This window comes from Sinocyclocheilus anshuiensis, unplaced genomic scaffold, assembly GCF_001515605.1.
Source record: "Sinocyclocheilus anshuiensis isolate Anshui unplaced genomic scaffold, SAMN03320099.WGS_v1.1 scaffold1155, whole genome shotgun sequence".
NCBI lineage: Eukaryota > Metazoa > Chordata > Actinopteri > Cypriniformes > Cyprinidae > Sinocyclocheilus > Sinocyclocheilus anshuiensis.
The window spans coordinates 664,909-689,542 of record NW_015542398.1 but is presented as its reverse complement, the minus strand read 5'-3'; the positions used below and the strand labels follow the sequence as shown (position 1 = coordinate 689,542).

Here is a 24,634-nt window from a genome sequence, read left to right as displayed (position 1 = left end):
TATTATCGCGTTAACGCATTAATTGATTAACGCCGACAATTATTTATCATGCATTAACGCAGTTTTTTATTATTATGAAAGTCCGTTGCTCACTGGCTCTGAATACACATACAGACAAACCATGGGTCACAGGAGGGGTGGGATGTTGATCAGTACTGGCTTGGGATGGGCGTCATCACGCGTCTCAACCAATGAGAGCATTTGGGGTGGGCCTAAGACTGCAGCAGCGCTCACATGAACGCTCCCGATAAAATTATTTAGGCTAAGTATCAACATTCACAAACCACTGTTCACTGTTATTTTTAACAGAAAAGAATGCAACGTGCTCGTAATCACAACTTCATAAGTGGGAAATAGGAAGTTTCCGATAGCACGTGAAGGCAGCAGAGAAGTGCTCTCGCACGCAGTTTTTTTTATTATTATTATTTTGAAAGTCCATTGCTCACTGGCTCTGAATACACATACAGACAAGCCATGGGTCACAGGAGGGGTGGGATGTTGATTAGTATTGGCTTGGGATGGGTGTCATCACGCGTCTCAACCAATGAGAGCATTTGGGGTGGGCCTAAGACTGCAGCAGTGCTCAAGTGGAAAATAGGAAGTTTCCGATAGCACGTGTTTAGACAGCAGAGAAGCGCTCTCGCTCAGCACAGTGGAGTGCCGTTTTGTTAACTTTGTGGTTTATTATTTTGAGTCATTTGGGACACGGTAACGCACGGCCCTCTTCACAATATATTGCTTTACAGATCTATCACTCTTGCCGCTCAGAAATGTTCATGCAATCATGCTGCACGCATCATAAGTTCCGCGCTCCGGCAAGGTTAGCGCTCACACTCACTGATCTATATATAACTGAACTGCGCTCTGGCCCACCTCTTCCAACCGAGCCAGGGACGGCTAAACGAACCGCGCCCGAGTGCGGCACGGAGCGATCACACTAGTCAAATGAACCGGGCGTTGGGGGTCAAACGCGCTCGGGCACGGTTAAGATTGCCTAGTGTGAGTACACCCTTATTCTCCCGCATCCCGCACACACGAGTCTCTACCCGTCCACACCCGCCCATTAAATATTGTCCCGCGCCGCACTCTGTTGCGTTGGGTCCCGCGATCGTGCAGGTCTCTGAAGGTGCCTGTTATAATGTTATGATCGACGCTCTGGACTCCGAGCATAACTTGTTTTTCTATAACAAACTATAAAATATTTTCTATAGAAACATTAATGCCCTGGCAGTGGCAAATAGCTTGTTTTATATTTAATTTGATTACATTAATGTTATAAGTTGAGATTTACAAGAAATATTTTAACTGCTACTATGTAAAAGGAATACTGCTGTAAAACCTTTCACCTTATTTGTTTAAAGTGTTTGCAAACCAAATGTTATTGCACTTTTGTTCATATAGCAGTACTTTTCAATGAAAAAAGTGCACAATACACTACTTTTGAATGCATTATTGAATTTTGTGCATAACAATGCGATTAATCGCAGACAATCATGCGATTAATCACGATAAAAAAAAAATAGCCATTGCCCAGCACTAATTAATATATATATTAAAATAAAAAAATAAATACAATTTTCTACTGGTTAGTCAGCTTACATACCATTGTCTTCTATAGTAAAATCAGCACATCAACTGAAATTTCTAAAGAAAATCAGAACAGTGATTGTCATGTAACAATAGTGCTGGGCGATATAGCAAAAAAATTATCACGATATAATGTTTCATATAATTCTGTATCGATAATTATTGAAAATGTTTTATAACCTTTCTTAAACAGAGAGCAGTAGAAAAAAGGTTTAAATTTAACCATTTTAACCAATTTATTAAGACAAACAACAACTTATTTTAGTCTTAACAAACAAAATAACAATAACAAATAAAACAAAATAAAATTGAAATAAATATCTCCTTTCTTATATTTTATATGCAGATTAAATAAGTGTTAAAGAAACTTTTGGCCCATCTCCTGAGGCCACAGGAGGGCGCAATGAGCAAAATAATGCACCTCATTAAACGTTTTATTCAATGCAATGAAAATAACGGCTGTCTATAAAAAAGTACATAACGTCTAAACTAATATTTATAAATCAAATATGATTTCGTAAATTGCATAAACAATAATGAACAAAACAGCATCATGTATTTATGCATAGCTTAATACAAATAGCCAAAGCGCCGATCACACGATTGCATTTAAAAACACATGAGACGCAGTGGAATGGAATAAAACCTCCACAAATTCTCGAAACATGCTTTCTAAAAGTTGAACCTCTTTTAACTTTACATGGCTTTCTATTCATCTCTTGTGCGAGACGCGAGTGCAACAGTCATAGTTGTGTGCCTCAAAAATGCGCCGAATATACATTCTGTGTGAATGGCTTGGTTTCGGCTTTAAACTAACCAATATCTTCTCCGCATTGAGCTTCTATATTTCTCTAATATTTTGAATGGAAAATGCAGCAGCGGCGCATCTTATGGTTTCAACTGGAAATAGACTAACAAAAACATTTAAAATGCAACAACATCATCCTTACCGCATCTCGTGTGCGCCGCTGATAAGGCTCCCTGACGCACACCTAAAATTCAAATATACCGTTTTTTCATTCGAATGCAAATTTTTATTTTTAATTTGACTAATATTCCTTTTTTTTATTCACAGTCTCCTCATCGCATGCAGGCACGGCACTCATTTCAGCGTGTGTTTGTGTGTTCTGTTGGCTCTCTGCTTTTATCTATCGTTATCGATGATGGTGTACTGTCGATAAATATCGATACCGTTTTATCGCCCAGGCCTATGTAACAATCATCATCAAAACATGTCAGGATGATCTATCAAAATTAAATCCATCAATCAATCTTTCAGTAAAATGGTATCAGTAAAGACATTTAATGTACATTTATTTATTTACAAAAAATAACTTTTCTTCTCTGCATTTCTTGTCTTCTCTATCTTGCTTCCTAATTTAGTTGGCAAATAAACCTGGCATTGTATATCACAAATATTGTTGGCTCCTCTATGAATTGCTTTTGCCCCTCTTTTGTAAGCCATTTTGAATAAAAGCATCTGCCAAATGCATAAACATAAATGTAGTAAAGAGAAGTAAACTACATGGACGTCAGGCTTTACCTTGATGGTGCTGGAGGCGTACAGCATATCCTCCAGGGTGAAGTGACAGCAGTTGTTGAGGTTTTCTCTGCAGAACTCCTGGATCAGCTGGAGATTGTACAGACTGTCAGCCAATGACATCGTTTCTTTGACACAGATATCTGGATGGGGAGGAAACAAACCACATAACAGCCAATGAGGTTATGACCAGATCTGAGGGGGAGGAGACAAGACTCAAGTAGAAGCCAATTGAATTTCATAATGTCTGTGAGGGCGGGAACAGAATGTGTGATGTAACGAGCAGAATCCTCAAAGTCACGGGGTGGAGATGTGTTTATGTTTGAATAACTGCTCCTCTGTTCTCGCTCAAACTTCCATTCACGCACTCCTACTCGCTCCTATTCCTTTCGCTCATTTCTTCTTCCACCCTCAAATAAACTGAATAATAGCTCTTACTCTGTCAGTTTTAACTCTTCCTATTCTTAACGGTCTCTGTTAGGATTTCTGAAATGTATCTAAAATAATTGCCATCAAGAGGCTTCTGATGTACAAACAGGTTATTTACTGTTAAACAGAGTAGAAGCTCTTCCATTATAGCACTAAGTTAATTTTAAAGAGAGTCAGAGACCTTCAGTTGACTCAGAATATCTGAAGGTTGATAATTTCCTGTCATGAGGCACTTCAGAGAGAGTTTAGTGGATAATGTAGTTTTCCTGATGTTGTTTGTGTGTGTGTGTGTGTGTGTGTGTGTTATCTACAGGTCCAGATTATGGGCTGAGTATTTTGTTGACAGTTTATCTGTACAGGCCTCTGTCGGAGGGTTGTACTCTCTCAACCAAAAATAAAATGAAGACAGTAGGAACACACTCGGTCTAAAATATATGGCCTAGAATTTAGCACACATGCAGGTGATGCAAGTTCAAATTCAACTTCCGTAATTTACTGTTCTTCCTCTACTGAACAATCAATAAAAATCAATACAAAACAATAGATAGATGAATAAATAATATGAACGATAGCACATAGTGGACCATATAGAGGATTTGTAAGTATCAGACAGCGTAAAAATGCTTTCCACTGGGGCAAATAAAGACACTGGTTTCAGCAGCATGCACACAGTTCAGAAACACAAGCTCAGAGCAGATCATACACAAGTTGGCACAGACCACAAAACATATCCGACCCACTTGAATTCTACACAGAATATTATATTTTAAAGAGTGGTGGAGGAGATTAGGAGGAGAAACAGCCTAGACATTATAAACAGTACTGATGGGCAGATGAAACTCTCTTATACAATTCTGCTCATGTTTACATACATTATTTATTTAGTATCATCCTGACTAAGATATTTCACATAACAGATGTTTACATATACTTCACAAGACAAAATAATAACTGAATTTATAAAAATGACCTCATTCAAAAATTTGCATACCCTTCAATCTTAATACTGTGTGTTCTTACCTGATCGATCCTCGACTGTTTTTTAAAAAAAATGTATGATGGTTGTTTGTGAGTTCCTTGTTTGTCCTGAGCAGTTAAGCTGTTTTTAACAGTTAGCAGTTAAACCGGCTGATCTTCTGAAAAAACCTCCAGGTCCTCCACATTCTTTGGTTTTCCAGCATCTTATGCATATTTGACCCCTTTCCAACTCTATATGATTTTGAGATTTTTTTTTCCACACTCAGGACAACTGATGGACTCATACACAACTATTACAAAAGATGAAAACATTTACTGATGCTCAAGAAGGCAACATGATGCATTAAGAGCAGGAGGGTGGGAACTTTTTGAATTGGATTATTTTGTCTTCTCGGAAACATATGCAGAAGTATTTTACACAGTTTCTTAAGGGCAGTACTAAATGAAAAATATATGATCTTTAAACAAAATAAGAAAAATGTACACATCATCCTGTTCAAAAGTTTACACCCCCGGCTTTTATTGTTTTGCCTTCTTGAGCATCAGTAAATGTTTCCATCTTAATTTATTAACATTTCGCATATTCTGCAAGGGTTAGGGTTAGTAGCATGGGAAAATATGGGAAAGTTGAATCTTGTGGTACATATCACAGAGAAGTGTTTCCTGCAGCAGTACCTTCCAGTGGCACAGCATCAGGACAGTAGAAGTGCAGTAGTGCAGCCAGTGCGCAGCCGTCTGTGTTGTCCTTCAGGAGATTGTCCACCAGGGGGAGACAAAGAGCCGGACGTGCTTTAGAGTCCTCTCTTCTGTACTGGCCCTGTGGATTATGCACACAGAATCGTTGCTATGACAACAAGATTGTTAAAATGGAAATGCATCATAACCAGAGCCAGTTAAGGGACACACAAACACACATACTGGTTTGCATGTTTTATGGGGACATCCCATAGGCGTAATGATTTTACACTGTACAAACATTATTTTCATTCCCCTTACCCCAACCCTATCCCTAAACCCACACAAAAATTTCTGCATTTTTAGATTTAAAAAGTTTTTCATTGTGTCTGATTTATAAGGTTTATAAGTTTTAAATGTATATGTTTCCTCATGGGGACCAAAAAAAACATGTCTTCACAAGGTCAAAATTTACTGATATTACTATACTTCTGGGGACATTTGGTTCCCATAAAGTAGGGAATACCAGGTACACACACACACACACACACACACACACACACACACACTTTAGCATATAGTTGTGAATTAACCAGAACAACTATAGCTACAGCTCTATAACAAAGCAATATGTATGAGATTACAGAACTGATGTATTTTTGTTATATGATCTGTGGATTCAAACTTAGCAGTGTCAATACATTTATGATCAAATTTACTTAGAAAAGCTTTAGGTGTGGTGAATGGTTAATAGTTTTTTTTTTTTTTTTAGCTCATAAAACCTTGTCTCCTGATATTTGCATTTGGCTAAATGGATTTCAAGGGTTGATCAAGGGTGTTTGAATTAACAAAGGTTAAGGTGGGGCCAAAATTACAAAGGCAGGTACAAAATAAAACTGGTCTGTAGACATTTAAGGCACTGCACACCCTTTTACGGACGTTCCTCAACACAATGCTTCCACTGTGATTTGTATTTGCATGCCTACTGAGTAACACAGCACCCTGTATTTCAAAAACTCAAACAGAAGACTTTTATGTAAGTACTGCTCTTTTCTGTGTTTAAAAAAAAAAAATTATATACAATGATGAACTTATGTTTAGACTGTAGCTGTATCTTTTATTAAAAAAAACGTCATTTTTTAAAATGTAGATACTGTATACACATATCATACCATATTCGTGCATGATGTTGAACAAACATATATAACAGGATTATTAGGAATCTGTATATGTTCTGGATCAACTATTTAAAGTTTAATGTTTGAAGTGATCATAATTCTGATACCTAGTCATGTAGCTTCCTTTAAAACATAGTTGCCATAGTAACATTCAAGACAGTTAAAAGTCAGTTAATTGCTTTATTTAAGTGGAACTTCACACAACAAACTTGTAGCAGCCATTCTTATTGTGATCATCTGTTTTTATGGTTAATTTATATTCAATTTGCTGAATTTATTGTTCATAAAGCTGTGAAAGACATACTGGTAAAAAAAAAAATGTATAGCCTGAATGCACTGTAAGTCGCTTTGGATAAAAGCGTCTGCTAAATGCATAAATGTAAATGTGAAAGAACTATATACCATAAATGAGACTAACTGGAGATATTATTATGTTCTTAGAGATAACAATGGCTCAACTATATTTCTTCTTTCTGCATTTTAACTCTGTTTCAAAATATTTAACATGGTGTGGAATAAAGTGGCATTCTTCAACAAGCCTGTGTGTTGGAAAGTGTTCATCTTTCTGTCTAACTTCAGAAAGAGAGACACCAAAGTGAGGGCAGAATAGTGTATTATAGGAATAATGTAAGGCATGGTAGGAGTTACATTTGTAAAGCACAGAATAGAATTCATGACAATTATGTGGCATGTCTGTGAAATTTAGTATCAACAGCCAAAATTTCCTTTTACAGTTTTTACAATTAAAGTTTACTGTAACTGGTCTGTACATTAAAATTGATTTAGCATTGTGTGGGTTTATCTATCATAAGACTCTGCCCAGAAAATAACTGTTAATAAAATATTACATGTAAATATGAGTGTATTTAGACGTTCTAAAGAAGTGGAATAGACTTGATTTTAATACAAAGATCAATACTTAATTAAATCAACACTTCAGAGAACATCTCCTCACCTTTTGAACTGTGCAGGGTTCTCCTATATCTAGAACTCTATGTTCTTGGGCCAAAAGTTCTCTCAGATGTTCATTTACCTGCATTAAAAAATTAACATATGTAAAATAAGCATGTACACATGGACAAACTTGCACAAATAAACACTTTTTCACACACACACACACACGCACACACATACACACACACTTTGAAATTAAGTCAATTAATTCAAATTAAGTCTATGGCCTAAATTAAGAGTTTCTCAAATTAATGTGTTGATCTTAATAATTTTCATTCATAAATACAGTGAATTACTGATTTTGGATTCAACTAGAAAAAAAAACATTTTCTTGTCAGTAGGCTGCTTGCTAACGCAAGGTGAGAACAAGAAAAAAACAGGAATGGACACAGCTTAGAGAGCTTACATAACTCCAGAAGAGGTAAGGTAAACAATAGAACATACTTCGATCTCTATTAGTGTGTAGGTGCCCAACAGTCACACTAGACTGAGCATGCGGACACTGCAACACTCGTAATATGGCGTCATACTCTGCAGCGCCTTTTTTGAAAACATAATACAACATATAATACATTCAAAAACCTAAAACTATTTAATAAACTTCACTACTTCAATTCTGCAGATTTAAAGTTTGCATTCTTTTAATTCAGCTAAGAGGTAACGCAGACTTTTTATTGGCCACACATCAACACATGGCTTAAATTCACAGGGCAGATTTCACCAAACTTGAACTCTGGAATGCAGCAAAAATTCACATGAGCTTGTTTTTCCTGTCTCCTGCATTCGCATGTGTATGAATGGAAGACAATGGAATAAAAAATGCAGTGCTCTTACATTTTCAAAACATCTCATAGTTAGTGTAATGATTACAGTTTTTCTGAATTGCTAAAACACATTTCTTGAAACCATCACTCATTTTCTCAAAACCTTAAACACAAATCCAAACCTTCAAACTAAATTCACAGAACCCCTGACTCTTCTGGCAAAATCAAACAATCGCTTCAAAACCATTTCACCTGTACTCAAAATCAAACAAAGCTTTCAAATCACACACAGTACACACATTAGTCAATAATATACCCACTACAGATCATTCATTAGACACTACATCAAAAAATGGAGAACACTGGACGTGCATGTAGTTACAAAAAAAATTGTTTATTGTATTTAGTAAATATTTTGCAATAAATAGAACAAAAGAACAAACAAAAGAAATCACACCTAAGTTTGGTGAATACTCCGGGAAAGTTTTCAGTCCTATGATCCAGTAAACGAATGCATTCAAACAATCCGTCCAAAACAGTGCTAATATAAAGGAAACAAGGCTGATTACATCAGAGATTGCAGAGAGAACAGAGACTCGCGTTGCGTTTTCAGTGAATTATTCATTCCAGTGTGTTTTGCTTTAAAACACGAGCTCTGTCATATTGCCACCGCTGTATGGCCAGATGAGACTGGATAACCAGTGTCTCGCTAGTAAAGTTTTGATGGACGAAGACTGCAATCAAGGTTAAGGCGATTGCGGTGGCGTACAGGAGTCATACAGTAAGCACACGTGAGTCCGTTATAATAATGCATGTATGAGTTCTCTTGACGCACTGATCGCACATTGTATTTATGCACAAGCAAAGACATTTCCGTACATTCACGTTGTTTCCACACACATTCAAGATAATATTTTGATTTGCTGTGTTTAGTTATACTGAATGCATCCACACACACATTCAAGATAATATTTTGATTTGCTGTGTTTAGTTATACTGAATGGATCCATGTACTGTAGTAGATATATGCTGTCAGCAGGCGGTTGGTTTAGGTTTTTTTGGCATCTCCATGTGGTCCTGTTCGGTATCGCAACTTGACTTCTCTAAAATGTAAAAAAGCTGTTGCACTGTACACATACTATACAAATATGAAATATGATACCGATTTTTGCTGATTCCGATTTTCTTTCTAAGAGCTATAATTGACAGCATATACAAAAAAAATCTATGCAAATTTCAATGCAAAAATTATTTACATAATAAAAAGAAATTATTAAACATTACAATTCCCCCACTCCGGACTAAGTTACAGATTTTCTCTCACTTAAACAACTCTCAAAATAAAGTGCTCTGTGACTGGAAAGAGGAAGAAATAGCTAACTTAAAATGAGTTGCTGTATGTAACAATGTCAACAACAGATGTCATTTCCCACTGTTTATAAATGGTCATTTTTTTCCCCCTAACCTTATTAAATGTGTCATCTTTCACATCAAATTCTTACTTTGTTTAAATTAATTCAGTTAGAATAATAAGAAACTGTAGAGTTGTTACCATTCAAATGAAATTAGTATTAACAAACTCTATCTTTCCACTGCTGAGGAAACAGAAGCTGCATCTGAAGTGGCATTAGATGCATTTACACAGACAGTTTGATGAAGCTGAGGTGACATAAATGCATTTACACTGCAAAATTACAAATGCACAAATAATTTTATAAGATTAATGTTTTACATATTTTTTTAAACATACAAATAAATGTTGAAAAAATGCAATGATACTTTTAAATATGACTAAACCACCAGTAGGTAGCGGCAAATGTCTGTTTTAATGAGTGAGTCATTTATTAATTATACTTTTAAATATGTCTAAACCACCAGTAGGTGGCGGCAAATGTCTGTTTTAATGAGTGAGTCATTTATTCATTCATTCAACTGATTCATTCAAACGGCTGATTCATTCAGAAACGAGGCAAGTGAATACTGTCCTTATGAATGGGCCACTGAATCATTGACTCACTTGATTCCTTCAAAAAAGTGGATTCATTCAGTAACAAAACACCGCTGTATGTTGCTCGGAGACACACAACAGTTCTGCTGTGGCTTTGATCTGAACTATTTTCGTCAGCGAAATTGAGCAAAAACAGTCAATATTTTGTAATATCGTATCACTTAATTTTAACTTCTTGTTTATTGAAATACTATTGTATAAAATCAGTGCCACATTGCAATCGTGTTGATATTCGGGGAAACATCATGGCCGTATAATGTTGCTTACCTAATTCATATTTTGTAAATATCTCTTTTTTTCCTACCCGCAGTATGCATCTAATACATTTCTGTGAGTTACTTTGTGTGTGCTGTCTCTCTCACACACTCACTCAGGCTGTGCAAGCCTCATCTGGCACGACATAAATACATTATCAGCCGCCGTTTATGCTGAATGCAATTAAAATTAGAATCATTCTCACGCGAAGCGACATGTTTACACGAGACTGAGTGTGCGCGTGGCTGTGATGTCATTGCCGGTGCCGCTGGCAATAAAAGGATCGGCTCAGAATCGGCAAGACGTGAGACTGATCGGCCGGTCACCGATCTGGGCCGGACATGCGAAAAATTGGCCGATTCCGATCACTGGCTGGTCAATTGGTGCATCTCTAATATATACATATATATATATATATATATATATATATATACATGTAAAAAAGAATCAGAGGACTTCATCTACATCGCAGGCAGGCAACTCAGATTGATGGATGCACCCATGCCATCTGTGCACTTTGAACTGGCTTATATTTTGTACATTCACATATTTAGAAACAAGTGTGAACAGTTTTGAATTATTGTGTGTAAATGATGACAGCCGTGTTGCAGTTGTGCTTAACTTTTGCTTTCTTGTGTTTAGGGTTTTGCATCACAAGTTTATCACAGTGCAAATTGCGTTTTAGTGAGTGAGAATGTGTTTAGAGTTTTGCAAAAAGATTGCATGAGATCTGCAAACAGTGTCTAAACTGCCTGAACTTGTTTAAGGTTTTGCAGAAAGAGTGATTTATTTGACAAATTGGTTTAGGCTATTGAGAATTTGGTTCACAGAATGGGGTTCAGTGTCTTAGCAAATGTGAAAAACTGTAATCGTCTGAGCTGTTTTGCCTGATTAATTACAGGCATTCGGATAAATAGGTAACGTTAGGAAACAGAAGAGCAAACATGAGTGAATAATATGGTTTTAATTAAGGTTTTTAACCTACTTTTACTCTGTTTTCAGTATTATTTAAAACTATTTTTTACTTGAGAGAGGTTTTAAAATTAGGTAATTTGTGTAGTTTGATTCGAAGTTAACATCATGATGACTGTGTACTGTTTTTATCATAAAATTATGTAAAATTAAACAAATTACACAATGTTGCAATGCTGCAAAACAAATAAAACTTTTCACCACAACGAGAATACAATGTAAAATGATAGAACTGAATTTTCAAGTCATTACTTTTACAAATAATTGCAACGCATTTCAAAAATATTTTGACATGAAAATTCAAATACTTTTTTATTAATCTATTAAGGTCCGTTCACACCAAGAACTGTAACTATAAAGATAACTATATTAGCGTCCTCACCAGCAGACAATATCGTCTGTTTATTCCAAGCGTACACTCGTCTGCCTCTTTAAATTCTCGAGCTCATCATGGCAGGATTGATTCTGATTGGCTGTCGATGTGTTTATCGTTCATCAGCTGTAAAAAATCGTTCTGAAAGTGATTCCAACGATATCGTTTCTCTGTGCCTTTATCTTTATAGCTGTGGTGTGGATTCTGCCATTCTTTAATATTGAGAACGATTTTTAGAACTATATCATTATCTTTATCGTTATCTTTATAATTATCGTCCTTGGTGTGAACAGGCCTTAAGTCTGCATTTACATTGCTTAATTTTGACAAAAACAGAACTTTTATTCAAATTCTGAATGGAATATTATATGTATCATATGTATATGTAGCCTAGAAATTACGCAAATTATAAATATTCATAAAAAAAAAAATCCATATTTGTATTGTTGTATTTAGTTATTATTCTGTTAAAAAAATAACATATAGAACAATTAAAAATTCTGCATATCAGTTATGGGACACTTTAAAAAAAAAATCTATATTGCTATACAGGTGCATCTCAATAAATTAGAATGTCGTGGAAAAGTTTATTTATTTCAGTAATTCAACTCAAATTGTGAAACTTGTGACCAAAAAATGCAGATGAGCTGAAGGCCACTCTCAAAGAAACCTGGGCTTCCATACCACCTCAGCAGTGACACAAACTGATCACCTCCATGCCACGCCGAATTGAGGCAGTAATTAAAGCAAAAGGAGCCCCTACCAAGTATTGAGTACATGTACAGTAAATGAACATACTTTCCAGAAGGCCAACAATTCACTAAAAATGTTTTTTTTATTGGTCTTATGAAGTATTCTAATTTGTTGAGATAGTGAATTGGTGGGTTTTTGTTAAATGTGAGCCAAAATCATCACAATTAAAAGAACCAAAGACTTAAACTACTTCAGTCTGTGTGCATTGAATTTATTTAATACATGAGTTTCACAATTTGAGTTGAATTACTGAAATAAATGAACTTTTCCATGACATTCTAATTTATTGAGATGCACCTGTATATCGGTCTTAAAAAGACAATATCGGTCATCTCTAATTAAAAGTAGTTGAAAAATGCATCTTGAGATCCTTTGTATTGTGTAGAAATTACAGTTTCTTAATTTCAATTCATTTGTTTGTTTCAGTATGGCAATGAGTCAACAGACAGAACTTCCTCTTCGAGTAGAGGAGTGGACAAGAGAGCAAGTTCATTACTGGCTGACTGAAGTGATTAAAGTAGATAAAAAACATGCAGACAAGCTGTATGAGGAAGACGTATCAGGGGAAGAACTAGTCTGTTACCAGCCCAAACATCTGCAGGAACTTGGTATTAAGCATGGTCCAGCTGTTAAGATTATCACCCGGTTAGAAAAGTTAAAGAAGGAACAACAAGAATCTTCTGACCATTCCTACACACAGCACACAGAGGCCAGGCTAGACACAACAGTGGAAAACAAAGACAGCATTTCAACAGATCAAACACAAATATCTAAAAATGCCAAAAAATCTATGAGAAAATCACACAAAAAAGATGAAACAGAACATAAAACTGCTAATTCCATAGACAAAATAATACAACTGGGAAAAAATTCAATGGATAACACATCCAAAGGCACTCCAAAAGAAGAGCCACAACCAAATGAACCTTTCAGGGAGCCGCCTTCACAAAATACAAATATTCCACTTTCGGGACCTTCTAGCCGTACATCTTCCAAAGAAACCGAACCAACAGAGCCAGCTGACCCTAAAACATCAAACATTAATGCTGATAAAGTAGTTGAAAATGAAAAGCACATGAGGAAGTCGGGATCCGCACAGCACTCATGTACTCTCTATCCATTTGATCAGAACTCTGCTTCCCATCGATATATTCAGAACTACACTCTTCCGCCAGAGACGGGACCTGGTAATCTGACCGATCCAGCTCATGAGTATAAATTCATGGGTAGAACCGATGACATTCATGTGATGAAGAAGAAGTTCAATAAAGAGGTGTTTCGTTTTACTGCTGGGTGTATGAACAGCCGCACGAATGGAACCATCCACTTTGGTGTAGCAGACTCCAAAGATTCTCCAAATGCTCATGGTGAGATTATCGGGGTCAGTGTTGACAAGAAGGACACTATCGTTGATCATTTTAACCAGGGCATTAAATCATACTTTGAAGAACACACAGATGAAGCAAAGCAATGCATTAGGCAACCCCGCTTTGTAGAAGTGCTCTGCGCTGATAGCACCCCATCTGACAAATATGTCATAGAGGTGGATGTTGTTCCATCCCACAGCATAGTTCAGGGTAAGCTGTTTAAAATCCAGACTCTGGATGAGGACAATCAATGGAAAAAGAGCAAAGGAAAATCACTCTTCATCAGAGAGGGAGCTGCAACCCGCGATATATATAAAATAGGTAATCCAAGAGACTTGCATGACGAACTGACTCGACTGAATGACCAAATAAATGTTCTGGATGATCGGAGGAAGGAAGCCGAAAAGAGGCCGGAGAGTAAAGGAACATCAAACCAGGGGGAAAAGCTGAAGAATCTGCTGACATGTGGAGGAAGCAGACTGGATCATTATGATTATTACATCATAGTAACAAACAAAAGCCACCCTGAACAACTCCAGCATCTTCAGTTCATGACAACTTTGAAATTGTTCTGTGTGTTGGACTTTGATTCAAACTCTGTAGTAAATGGGTCCTGCCACAACTACAGAGATGTTCGAATTGCAAATCTTCACAAACCAAGTCAGTTTCATGGAGATCCAGGAACTGTTGCCAACAATCTCAACCTGTACAAACAAACAAGTTGGGTATTTTGTAATGGCAGAGAAGATCTCAACACTGAATCTGACAGACCACTCAGCCCAAGCGAATGGTTAATACACAAAGCAGGAGAAGTGCAAGACATGATCTCATTCCTTTGTAACCCAGACACTCTTCCAAGAGGACGATTCTTAGTCGTATTCCTCCTCCTCTCCACTGTTGAGCACACGAATGATCCAATTTTTGACACATTCATGTCATTTTATAAAAACCTTGGCGGTACAGAGAACATCTTAAGTATTTGCACTTCAGATCCCTCTTTTCAAAATTGGAAGGATTTCATTCGATTCCGATGTGAACATGACATCAGTCAACGAAGCATAGATGACCTAGAGCTTAGTGAAATCAACGGGACAATACTGAAACTGGGCCAGAACAAGCAAAATGCTCAGAGACTTCTTCCATCTGCTGAGGGAAGTTCAGTGATTCTCCAAAAAAAAGATGAGGATCTTATGACATCGCTTGATACCTTGTGTGAAAATGAATGTGAAAACGAATACAATGAGAGCTCTGCTGAATTTGAAGAGTTCAAAATTAAAACTGAGTCTGAGTTCTATAGAGGAGGCAAAGTGAAATGGTGGAACTTCTATTTTTCAGAGCAACCTGCAGTAAAGCCATTCATAAAACGTGACAAACACTCAAAACTCGAACACATGATTAGATCTCAGACCAAAGATCCCACAAGTTCTTGTGTCATGCTGAATCTCTTTCATCACCCAGGGTGTGGCGGCACCACCATGGCCATGCATGTGATGTGGAATCTGCGAAAAGAATTCCGATGTGCAGTGTTGAAAGACAACACTGTTTTGAAGGATGAAGTAGCCAAACAGGTTGCTCATTTAATGAAGTGTGGAAAAAGTGAGCATTCATTAAAAACACCAGTCCTGCTATTAGTGGAAGACTCAGAGGAAACAGAAAACACAGTTGAACTCCAGCACTCTTTGAGAAAATTCACGAGAGAAACAGGTGCATTTGTCATAATCTTAAACTGCATACGTACAAAAACCCCAAAAGTCAGGTACCTCAAAACTGTCATTGAGAGTGAGTACATTACAGCAGCACTATCTGACAATGAAAAATGTGCTTTTGAACTGAAACTTAAAGAACTTCAAGAAATAAAGTCTTTCACAACTGAGAACTTTTACAGTTTTATGATCATGAAATCGAATTTCGACCCTGAGTATGTTGCAAATGTTGCATCTAACATTCTAAAGGATTTCAAAGTTGAAAGCAAACAAGCACAGCTCTTCTGCATACTGGCTTTGCTGAATTCATATGTGCCTGAACCAGCCATCTCAAAATCTTTATGTGAAGATTTTCTGGGCATCAAATGTGCATTGTGGGGACGGGAATCTGTGCTGGAGAAAATGGAGCCCTACTCCTGTTTACTGATTGAATTCGGGGCAGAAGAATATGGGGGACTCAAAGCAATTCGCTTTGTTCATCAACATCTTGCAACAGCATGTGTTAAACAACTAGAGGAGGCACATAACTGCTCCAGGGCTGACATAGTCCTTAACATGTTGCATTGTGATGCCCTTTTCAAAACATTTGCGGTGAAAGATGTTCTTGTTCAATCAATGAAAAGCATGTTGATCACTCGTCAACGCAAGACGGAAGACAATGAGAAAGACACTCTGTTTTCTCCTTTGATAGAAGACATAAACTCAGGAAAAGATGGGCTAAACAAAATTCAAGAAATCTTTATTGCAGCTTCGGAAAGGTTTAATAAAGACTTCACAATTCCTCAAGCTCTAGCAAGACATTTGTACCTGAATGAGAAGAACTTTGCTGAAGCTAAAAAGTGGGCAAACAGTGCTAAAGCTATCAAAGAAAATTCCTACACCGTAGATACAGTTGGACAAGTTGCAAGAAGTGAATTAAAACATAAACTTGAGTGTAGAAAGCAGGAGCAGAAACCATGCACAGCTGATGACTTGAGGGAATATCTTGAGTTAGCAAGCACAGCCACCAAAGCTTTCAGAAGAGCTCAAACCTTGGCAAAGACAGATGATAGTCTCGAAACTCAACAGGAACTTTACAGAAAGTTAAGCCCGTATAACATATCTGGCTACATTGGTGAAATCGACACAGCCATGACTGTTTTTGACATCATCAAAAAACTAGAATTGTTTGAGAATGGCGATCCAATGAAAGATCATTACATCCAGAGCTTTCTCAAAGGAAAAATGCCTTGCGCAAACTTCCAGTTTTATATGAAAGAATCCAGTAATGAATATGCTGCAGTTCTTAAGGACTGCGAACTCTTTCTGACATCTTTAAAATCACAAGTGAAAGAGGCATTTGACTTCCTTGAAATGTACTTCACTTACATGAGAGAAAAGGGAGTTGACAATGGAAAAGACATAAAGAACCGCAAAAAACTCTCTGCACACTACCAAAACTACATATCATTATTTTGCTCCTCAGCAGAAGAAAAACAAAAAGAGAGAAAGCAAAAACCAAAACTGAGTTTGAATATGGAGATTGAGGAGTCCCGAATGTTCCTAGAGGAAAATAGGGCAGATACATTCCCAGGTCTTCTCCGATTTTTGGAGGACAGAAAGGAGACCGTAGAAATGATTGCTGGGAAATACTCATTCATACATGAGAGCTCTGCCATTAAAACTACAAAGGACAAAACAAATCATCTGCTTGCACATATAATACTTAGGTTGATTTGGCCAAAATCAAAGTTGTCAAAATCCCTCGAGGACCTCAGTAAGCTTTTAAAAGAAATTCTGCAAGATGTTGGTACACAGCACCAATACCCAGAGCCTTTCTATCTTGCCATACTTTTGCTCTGGCCAGGAAGAAATGTCAACAGCAGTGGCATTAAGACTTACGTTGATAAAATCAGAAGCTCAGCAAGAAAGAATCTCTCCCATATGTACAGAACAAGGTCAACCATCGCACACTTCTTCCTGGGAACACCTGATGGAATACAAAGACTGGTGCCGAAAGTTTTTCTTGACAGATCTATCAGGAATGTGAGGGATCGCAACATTCTTTGGCAAACCGGAGAAATCTTTAAGGAAACCCCAATAATTAGCAAGTTTCTCAGAGTTAAAGGAACTATTGAGGATGGTGAGGTCTTTACAGAGTATGGAAATCTTAAGATCCCTGTGCGCCCCGCATTTCTTGGCGGAGTGAGAAGCGGCCACAGCACTGAGAAAGTGTCATTCTACATTGGCTTTGCCATGGATGGACCACTTGCTTATGACATTCAATACGACAATATCATGGACCATAAGAATCACTTGGCCACTGAGTGTAGTTTGGGCTCCTCCTCAATGCATCCTATAAGTGTTGTCATATGTCTTTCACTCATTCAGTCTGTTTTTCTTCATTGGTAAAATGCAATTTTGTAGGAGGAGTTGAATCATGTAGACAACAGGTTAAGTAAAAATATTAACATTCAATAGTGCATAAATATAGCTAAATGCTCCTCTTTATAGTTATTTTTCTAGCTGACTGATGAGCTTATGGACACCGAATGGTTATTCTGAGGTAAATGTATATTACGTTGCAATGTTTACAAGCTAACGTTTTCCGCAGTTTGAAACACTGAATGAGTTTTTACATGAGACATTTCAGTAAGTTGTACTGTAGGCTTTCTTATAAAATAGGCTACATTTTGATGTTAATTCATGTTCATTATGTACTACAGTAGTAAACAGAAAGATATAATGGGTTCACTTGTAGCTTGAACTGAGGCGCTAAAGCGATCGCGCCTGCCGCATTAAAGAGTGCTAAAAACAAAACTGTATTTATTGTTTGAATTTTGTTATGAATTTGGCATAATTTTAAAGCTAATACTTTGTTTATTTAAAAGTAACAAATCTTTTTGCTCTTAATGGACGGCAAGTGTGCTTCAAATAATATGAAGTTCACGCATTAACAGAACACAGCATATAGACTAAGATCTTGATAAGAAGAATCTATATTAGTAATGATTATAAACGAGAATTGTTAACAATATTGCCAATATCCACACAGCTGACAGCTTTACCTATTGTAGTTTGTTCAAGTTGTGCACGAAATAGATGCTGCTTTCTACACTTTCACTTCGCACGTCTCCGTCATGCCGATCTCTCTCGCGCTGCACAACTGAGCTGTGTTTAGCAGGTGTGCGTCAGCGCTGCTGTGCGGCAGAGATGAGGACTGTTTGAAACTCTTTTTTCCACTAAAACTTTGATGCGCATCGTCTCAGTTTAATACGTGAACATAACAAAAGATGTGATCGCAAAACAATCAGGAAAAAAGGCATTACATGCACATTTTTAAGTCATAACATGTAAATATATATAGTCGCCAGTGGCGACCTCAGCAAAAACTTCACTCGCAAATTAATATTTTTGGTCGCAAATGCGACCGTTTTAGTCGCAGTCTGGAGCCCTGTGACAGTTAGATCATGTAGGATAATGATGGGTGGAAGTATCTATTTCTAGTTATTTAGATCACAATCTAGTATCAAATTATAGTTTAATGCAGAAACAGATCTTCAGCTAGAATAACCACAGATTTAAGTTTCTTTGATTAACATAGCTCAGTGAATTTCCATGTGAAAAAAAGTTTACTTATAAATCAATGCATATGTCCTGCAGGTCAGATGTAGACTTCATTTTAACCAGTCTCTGAAAAATAGTTAATTCTTCTTCTTACTATAATTTTAAAACAATTAACTATGGTGACCACAATTTGGATAAAACGATAACAAGAGGACAGGATTTTTGCATATGCAATAAAAAGTCCTGAATAATAAAATAAAAATAAAAGAGAATGTGTAAATGTACAATTCAACATAATCTCAAATAAAGATGTATACTGACTTTACCTGCCGAAATTGACTTTATTAGTTCATTCAAGCTTATGTTGTTCTAAACCTGCATTTACTTTTGTGTTCCACAAAAGAAAAGAAAGTTTGAAATGACATGAGAGTGAGTAAATTGTAGTCATGGAAAGTCATGGAAACACAAGGCGGAGGATCCATTTGCAAACACGGAACAGGAGCTTACACCAGGAACAGAGATTGAATGACACTGAACACGGCAAACACGGGTACATATACAAGGGCTAACAAGGTTAACAAGGGGGTGGAACCAATGAATCACCATGACAACAAACATGGTAAAACAGGAAACAGAAACTAAGCACAGGAAGTGAAGACAGAGGAACACCGACTGGAATCATGACATAAATGATGACAGAATTTTGTGCATGCATTCAGATTTTTCATTTTTGTTTTTTATGTTTTTTAAATTTAGTGCATGCAGAACCTATTTTGTTGTGTCCTACACAGAGTTCTGAAAACAGCTTTCACATCAAAAAGCATGAAAGCATCTTAACATTGAGTTCCAACCATCCATAACAAAGTCCCAGCAACAAGCCATTTGTCTCTCTGCACTGAGAATGGAAATGCATCACAGTGCAATCAATCACAAAACACAGAAAAGTGTGAACAAGTTAACACTGCGCTGCACAGCTGATTGTATGGTATCGTAGGTTTAAAGCATTTTGGGCAATTTGAATTGAATAAGAAACAAGTACATTCTGAAATTCTCTAAAATTCACATGTAAGCAATATGTTTACACACTGTAATGTGAGCTGTAGGGATCTCACCTTGCTGATCCATGTTGTCACGGCCTCTTCAGCATCATAAGGGAAGTCTTCCTCAGGAAGGAAAGGAGTAAATTTCTGTATGCAGGTCAGCACTCTCTCCACACTGACCATTTCAACTGTGTACGCCATCATCAAAGTGTCAATCATCGCTAGGTGAGAACTCTAAAACAAACAAAAACAAACAAAACATAACCACTATGTTCCTTCCTAGCAAAATGGGACCTAATTTACAAGGGACACAAAAATATTACAAACATATTGCACAATGTTACGTAAGGTTAGACTGAGAGAGGCATATATCTGATTTATCATGCATTACACATCTTAGCAGTAGGTCATATCTGTGTACAAAGTGTATGAATGTGCATGCAACAAATGCAACCTGTTGCCGTTTCTTTAACTACTGCTACACTAAATATGGCCTCCTGACTGCTTAGTTAGTGTCTAGCCTTTAGAGGGTGCTATTAAAATTGTTTGGATCAGAGACTAAGGAGTGACAGTGCATACTTTAAGAGTCTTACAGCCAGCCAAGAGTCCTAAAATTTAAGATGGGAAAAAGGATTTATTTTAAGCACTTTAAGCCATTTGAAAGTATTTACACTCAACTGCAGCTAGCCCTATCTTCAATCTTAAAATTTCAGATTAACAAGATTCCCTTAAATCCCTTTGAATTAAATCCCCTAAATTTCCCCAGAAATACTGCAAAAGGCAAACAAAAACTGCATAAGACATTTCCAGCATTTTATAACTATAATTTGTCTGAAAACAAAATATCAGTGCTGTTCAGCATGATAAAACATAAAAAAATGCTAATGCTTGATTAAAAACACTACAGTTATCTTAAGGGCTATGAATGGAAAAGCAGACATGGAACAACCACTTCTGGTCTCTGGGCCGCTCCTGTGGAAGTGGTGTCCTGGAGGAATGCCTGACCAGAACTCCATATTGTGGTCTCTTTAAGCCCATTTACCAGTATAAAATGCTTAATTATTATAGCAGCCATATCTTTGGCTATAGTGCAGCAGTGGTAAACCATTACGTGTGTATTTGAAGACTTGTGAAATTCTTAGTTCTATTATGCATTGCATATTTAACTTTGAGACAACATCAAGCAAGTGCATAAACATGTAAATCTGTAGGCTGTGACTGGCCTTAAATCTCTTTGACCAGCTTTAACTTTCCGATTAAAATGATAAAAAGGGCATGTTACTTAAACAATCCGTAAGCCACTAAAACTGACAAATAACAGTTTAATCCATGGAGATCAGCAAGTCTTGGCTAAATCATGAAGAAAAGATTTAAATAGGATTCAAATCCAAACATGCTGTATAAATCAATTTCAGAAGAAACACAGATGTGCCTATCAAGCAAGTGCTCATATTTTGCCTATAAGATAGACAGTTTACTGGATCAAAACTATTTCAATACACAAATGTCAAACTCTTCTCAAGAGTACTTACAGATGACAAGCATTTTAAGTTTTTACTCTTTAATCTGTCTGGGTGATATCTTAAGTCCAAGAAGCTTACCAGGTATTTATTGTAGTAAGCATCCAAAAATCTTTCTCTGGATTCCACCCAAACATTCAGCATGTCCAACTGAGTGCTGCCACACATAACTTACAGTCATACACGCCACCATGACAGGCCATTAGTGGTTCAACGGATCACAAAACTTATGGATCGGATCGGTTTTTGGATCAGCAAGAAAAAAAATATTTCAATGTAACTTTGCTTTTCATTTATTACTTTAAGTTAAGTACTTCTTCAATACCACAGCAAAAACTACTAGCCTAAATAAGAAAGTTCAAACATGATTAAAGACAAGTGAACAGCCAGTAAAAAATAAGAACAAATACACAAATTACAAGCACAGATAAACACAACAGAACAAAGTTACGAATAAAATAAGCTCAGTAGTATTCAGGTACAGAAATGTAATAATTACGTTTAAAATAACACTGCATAGTGTTCACTGTATAAATTAAATATAGATTAATCTTTGTCAAAAATGTGTTTTGTTTGATTAGCATTAAAGGGTCATGAACTGCCTTTATTTATTATTTTGTACTGTTCTCTGAGGTCCACTTATAATGTTATCAAGATTCTTATATAAAAAAAACATCATTTAGAAGTAATGGGCTATTTTCTGTCCTGTTTTGACCCCCCTCATCAGAACGCTCTGTTTGAATAAGCGTGGCGGATTGTAGACTCGGAAGCAAACGCCCACTGCTATGATTGGCTAACAGTTGTGTATGTTTGACAGCCTACAGCCTTCATAGATGGACGCTGCTGTGATTTAGGTTAAAAACGCATAAATACTCAGTAGAGATGCACCGATCGATCAGCCAGGGATCGGAATCGGCCGATTTTCCTCATGATCGGTCGGTCAGTCTCACTTCTTTCCGATTTCGAGCCGATCCGTTTTGTTACCAGCAGCACAGGCAACAACATCAGCCGCGCATTCTCACTCTTATCTCTCCGACGACCCCTTCTCTCTCACACACGTCTCATTCGCTCCGGTTAAATAGTGCTTGTATTGCGCATTATAGTCATTCCCGCAGGATTCGTGCTTATACTAAACGCGCGCGCACCACACTGATCTATATTAGTGGAGCGCACAATCCGCGCTCAGTCTCAAACAGCTTGTGAGCCACAAATACCAAAATGAGTGGCTAACTGCACTAAAACGTTCAAATACATACAAAATGATGTCAAAATGTCCATCTTGGCGAGTATCCAGTTAAACACAGTCAGTTTTGGAACGTTAAATAGTTGAGAAAGATCATGTTAATCAAAGAAAATCATTTTCTGCTCTTGACTGAATACGTTTTATAACTTTAATGGTAAGCATTAATCTGCATATAATTTTTACAATGAAGACTACACTGGATGTGTTATTTTACATTTGATTACTTTAATTTCTGTAGTATTTCTTACCTGAATAAAAACTTACTTAACCTGAAAAACTTGATACGCAAAAAAAACCTTACTTAACCTGAAAAGCTGTTGTTTGCCATTTTTTTATTTGTTCTTATTTTATTACTGACTTTTAGAAAATCGGAATCTGCAAAAATCGGTATCGGCAGATCACACTAACGAAAAATCGGAAATCGGAATCGGCCAAGAAAATTGTAATCGGTGCATCTCTAATACTCAGTATCTCAAATCAAATGATCTGTAATAACAGACAAAGCAATAATGACCACGTAATAAAAACAGTTACTGAGTTGCGACATTACTATCGGATCCAATATATTCAGCACAGCATCGTCTTTTAGTTTCAATCTTTCTGAAAATCCTGCATCGAATTGTGACTTGTTTGTAAACGAATCCACGGTTTGAAGTGAACAAAGGACCAAGTTCTTACTGACGCGGTCTGGAACTTCATTAAAAATAAAGTTCATCAGCTCTTTCCTAATGTTAGGATCAGAAAGAAAGCGATGCAAAAACTGTTTTTCCACAACTTGGCACTGCACAGCGTCTTATTGTCTTCGGAGCATTTTTATCATTTGGTTTCTGCATAGACCTGCATTTGCCTCTCTTGTTATTTATACTACATGCGCAGATCGGTGGGTGGGCTAAACAAGCAGTGATGTCAAAGTAGGTATTGATCTTCCTCTGCGGAGGCGGGGTTTAGCCACACCATTACATCATAAAGTGGCACATTCCACACCCAGTTGTTTTGGCAGACTGGCTTCAATATAAGCTTATGTCAAAAGATAATTCCTTATTTCAGATACTAAAAGCAAGAGTTCACATACTTTTGCCACTCACAGATATATAATACTGGGTAATTTTTCACAATAAATACATTTAAAGTATATATTTTTTGTCTCATTTGTTTGATTGGGTTCTCTTTGTCTACTTCTATGACTTTTGTGAACATCTGATTTGGGTCATATTTATGCAGAAATACAGAAAATTCAAAAAAAGTTCACAAACTTTCAAGCAGTTCATTGTAGTTCACTTAATAATTTATACAGAACTGTTAAACAAAGACAGTAAACTGAAATGCATCCTTACATTAATGTATGTACTTGTTCATACATATGATACTCTGTACAGAAAACAAGCAAATGCATGGAAATCCATTTTAGGGATGACACCCATATTTACACACATTTCTTCATCTTTCATATTAGAAACAAGTACAAACACCCAGAGTGTTGGGAGTGTGTACGAGTGTTGGAGTTCACCTCAAACAGTGCTGTTTATAGATAGCAGAGGATTATAAGGCCCTGTCAGGCTGAATCTATCTGATAAGTTTGTCTCTACATTGTAGGCTGTTTATCAAACAGCATCAAATCACTGAAACTTTCTATAAAGAAGCACCAAATATGGCTTCAATGAATCAAACACTGAATTTACATATCAGTACATTATAAAAGAGATTTTCACATTTCTCTATCATATATATATATATATATATATATATATA

The 24,634-nt window shown here is 36.7% G+C and overlaps 1 protein-coding gene across 1 annotated transcript in view; it reads right to left on the bottom strand.

The window, feature by feature from the left end:
* Nucleotides 1-24,634, bottom strand: part of camsap2b (calmodulin regulated spectrin-associated protein family, member 2b) — a 45,513-nt gene that overhangs the window by 10,841 nt on the left and 10,038 nt on the right. Inside the window, exons 3-6 of the mRNA XM_016492075.1 lie at nt 20,195-20,356; nt 7,343-7,420; nt 5,210-5,351; nt 3,131-3,270 (exon numbers count right to left, since the gene is read on the bottom strand). Coding sequence (XP_016347561.1) covers nt 3,131-3,270; nt 5,210-5,351; nt 7,343-7,420; nt 20,195-20,356 — 522 coding nt within the window. The remainder of the gene's footprint in view (nt 1-3,130; nt 3,271-5,209; nt 5,352-7,342; nt 7,421-20,194; nt 20,357-24,634) is intronic.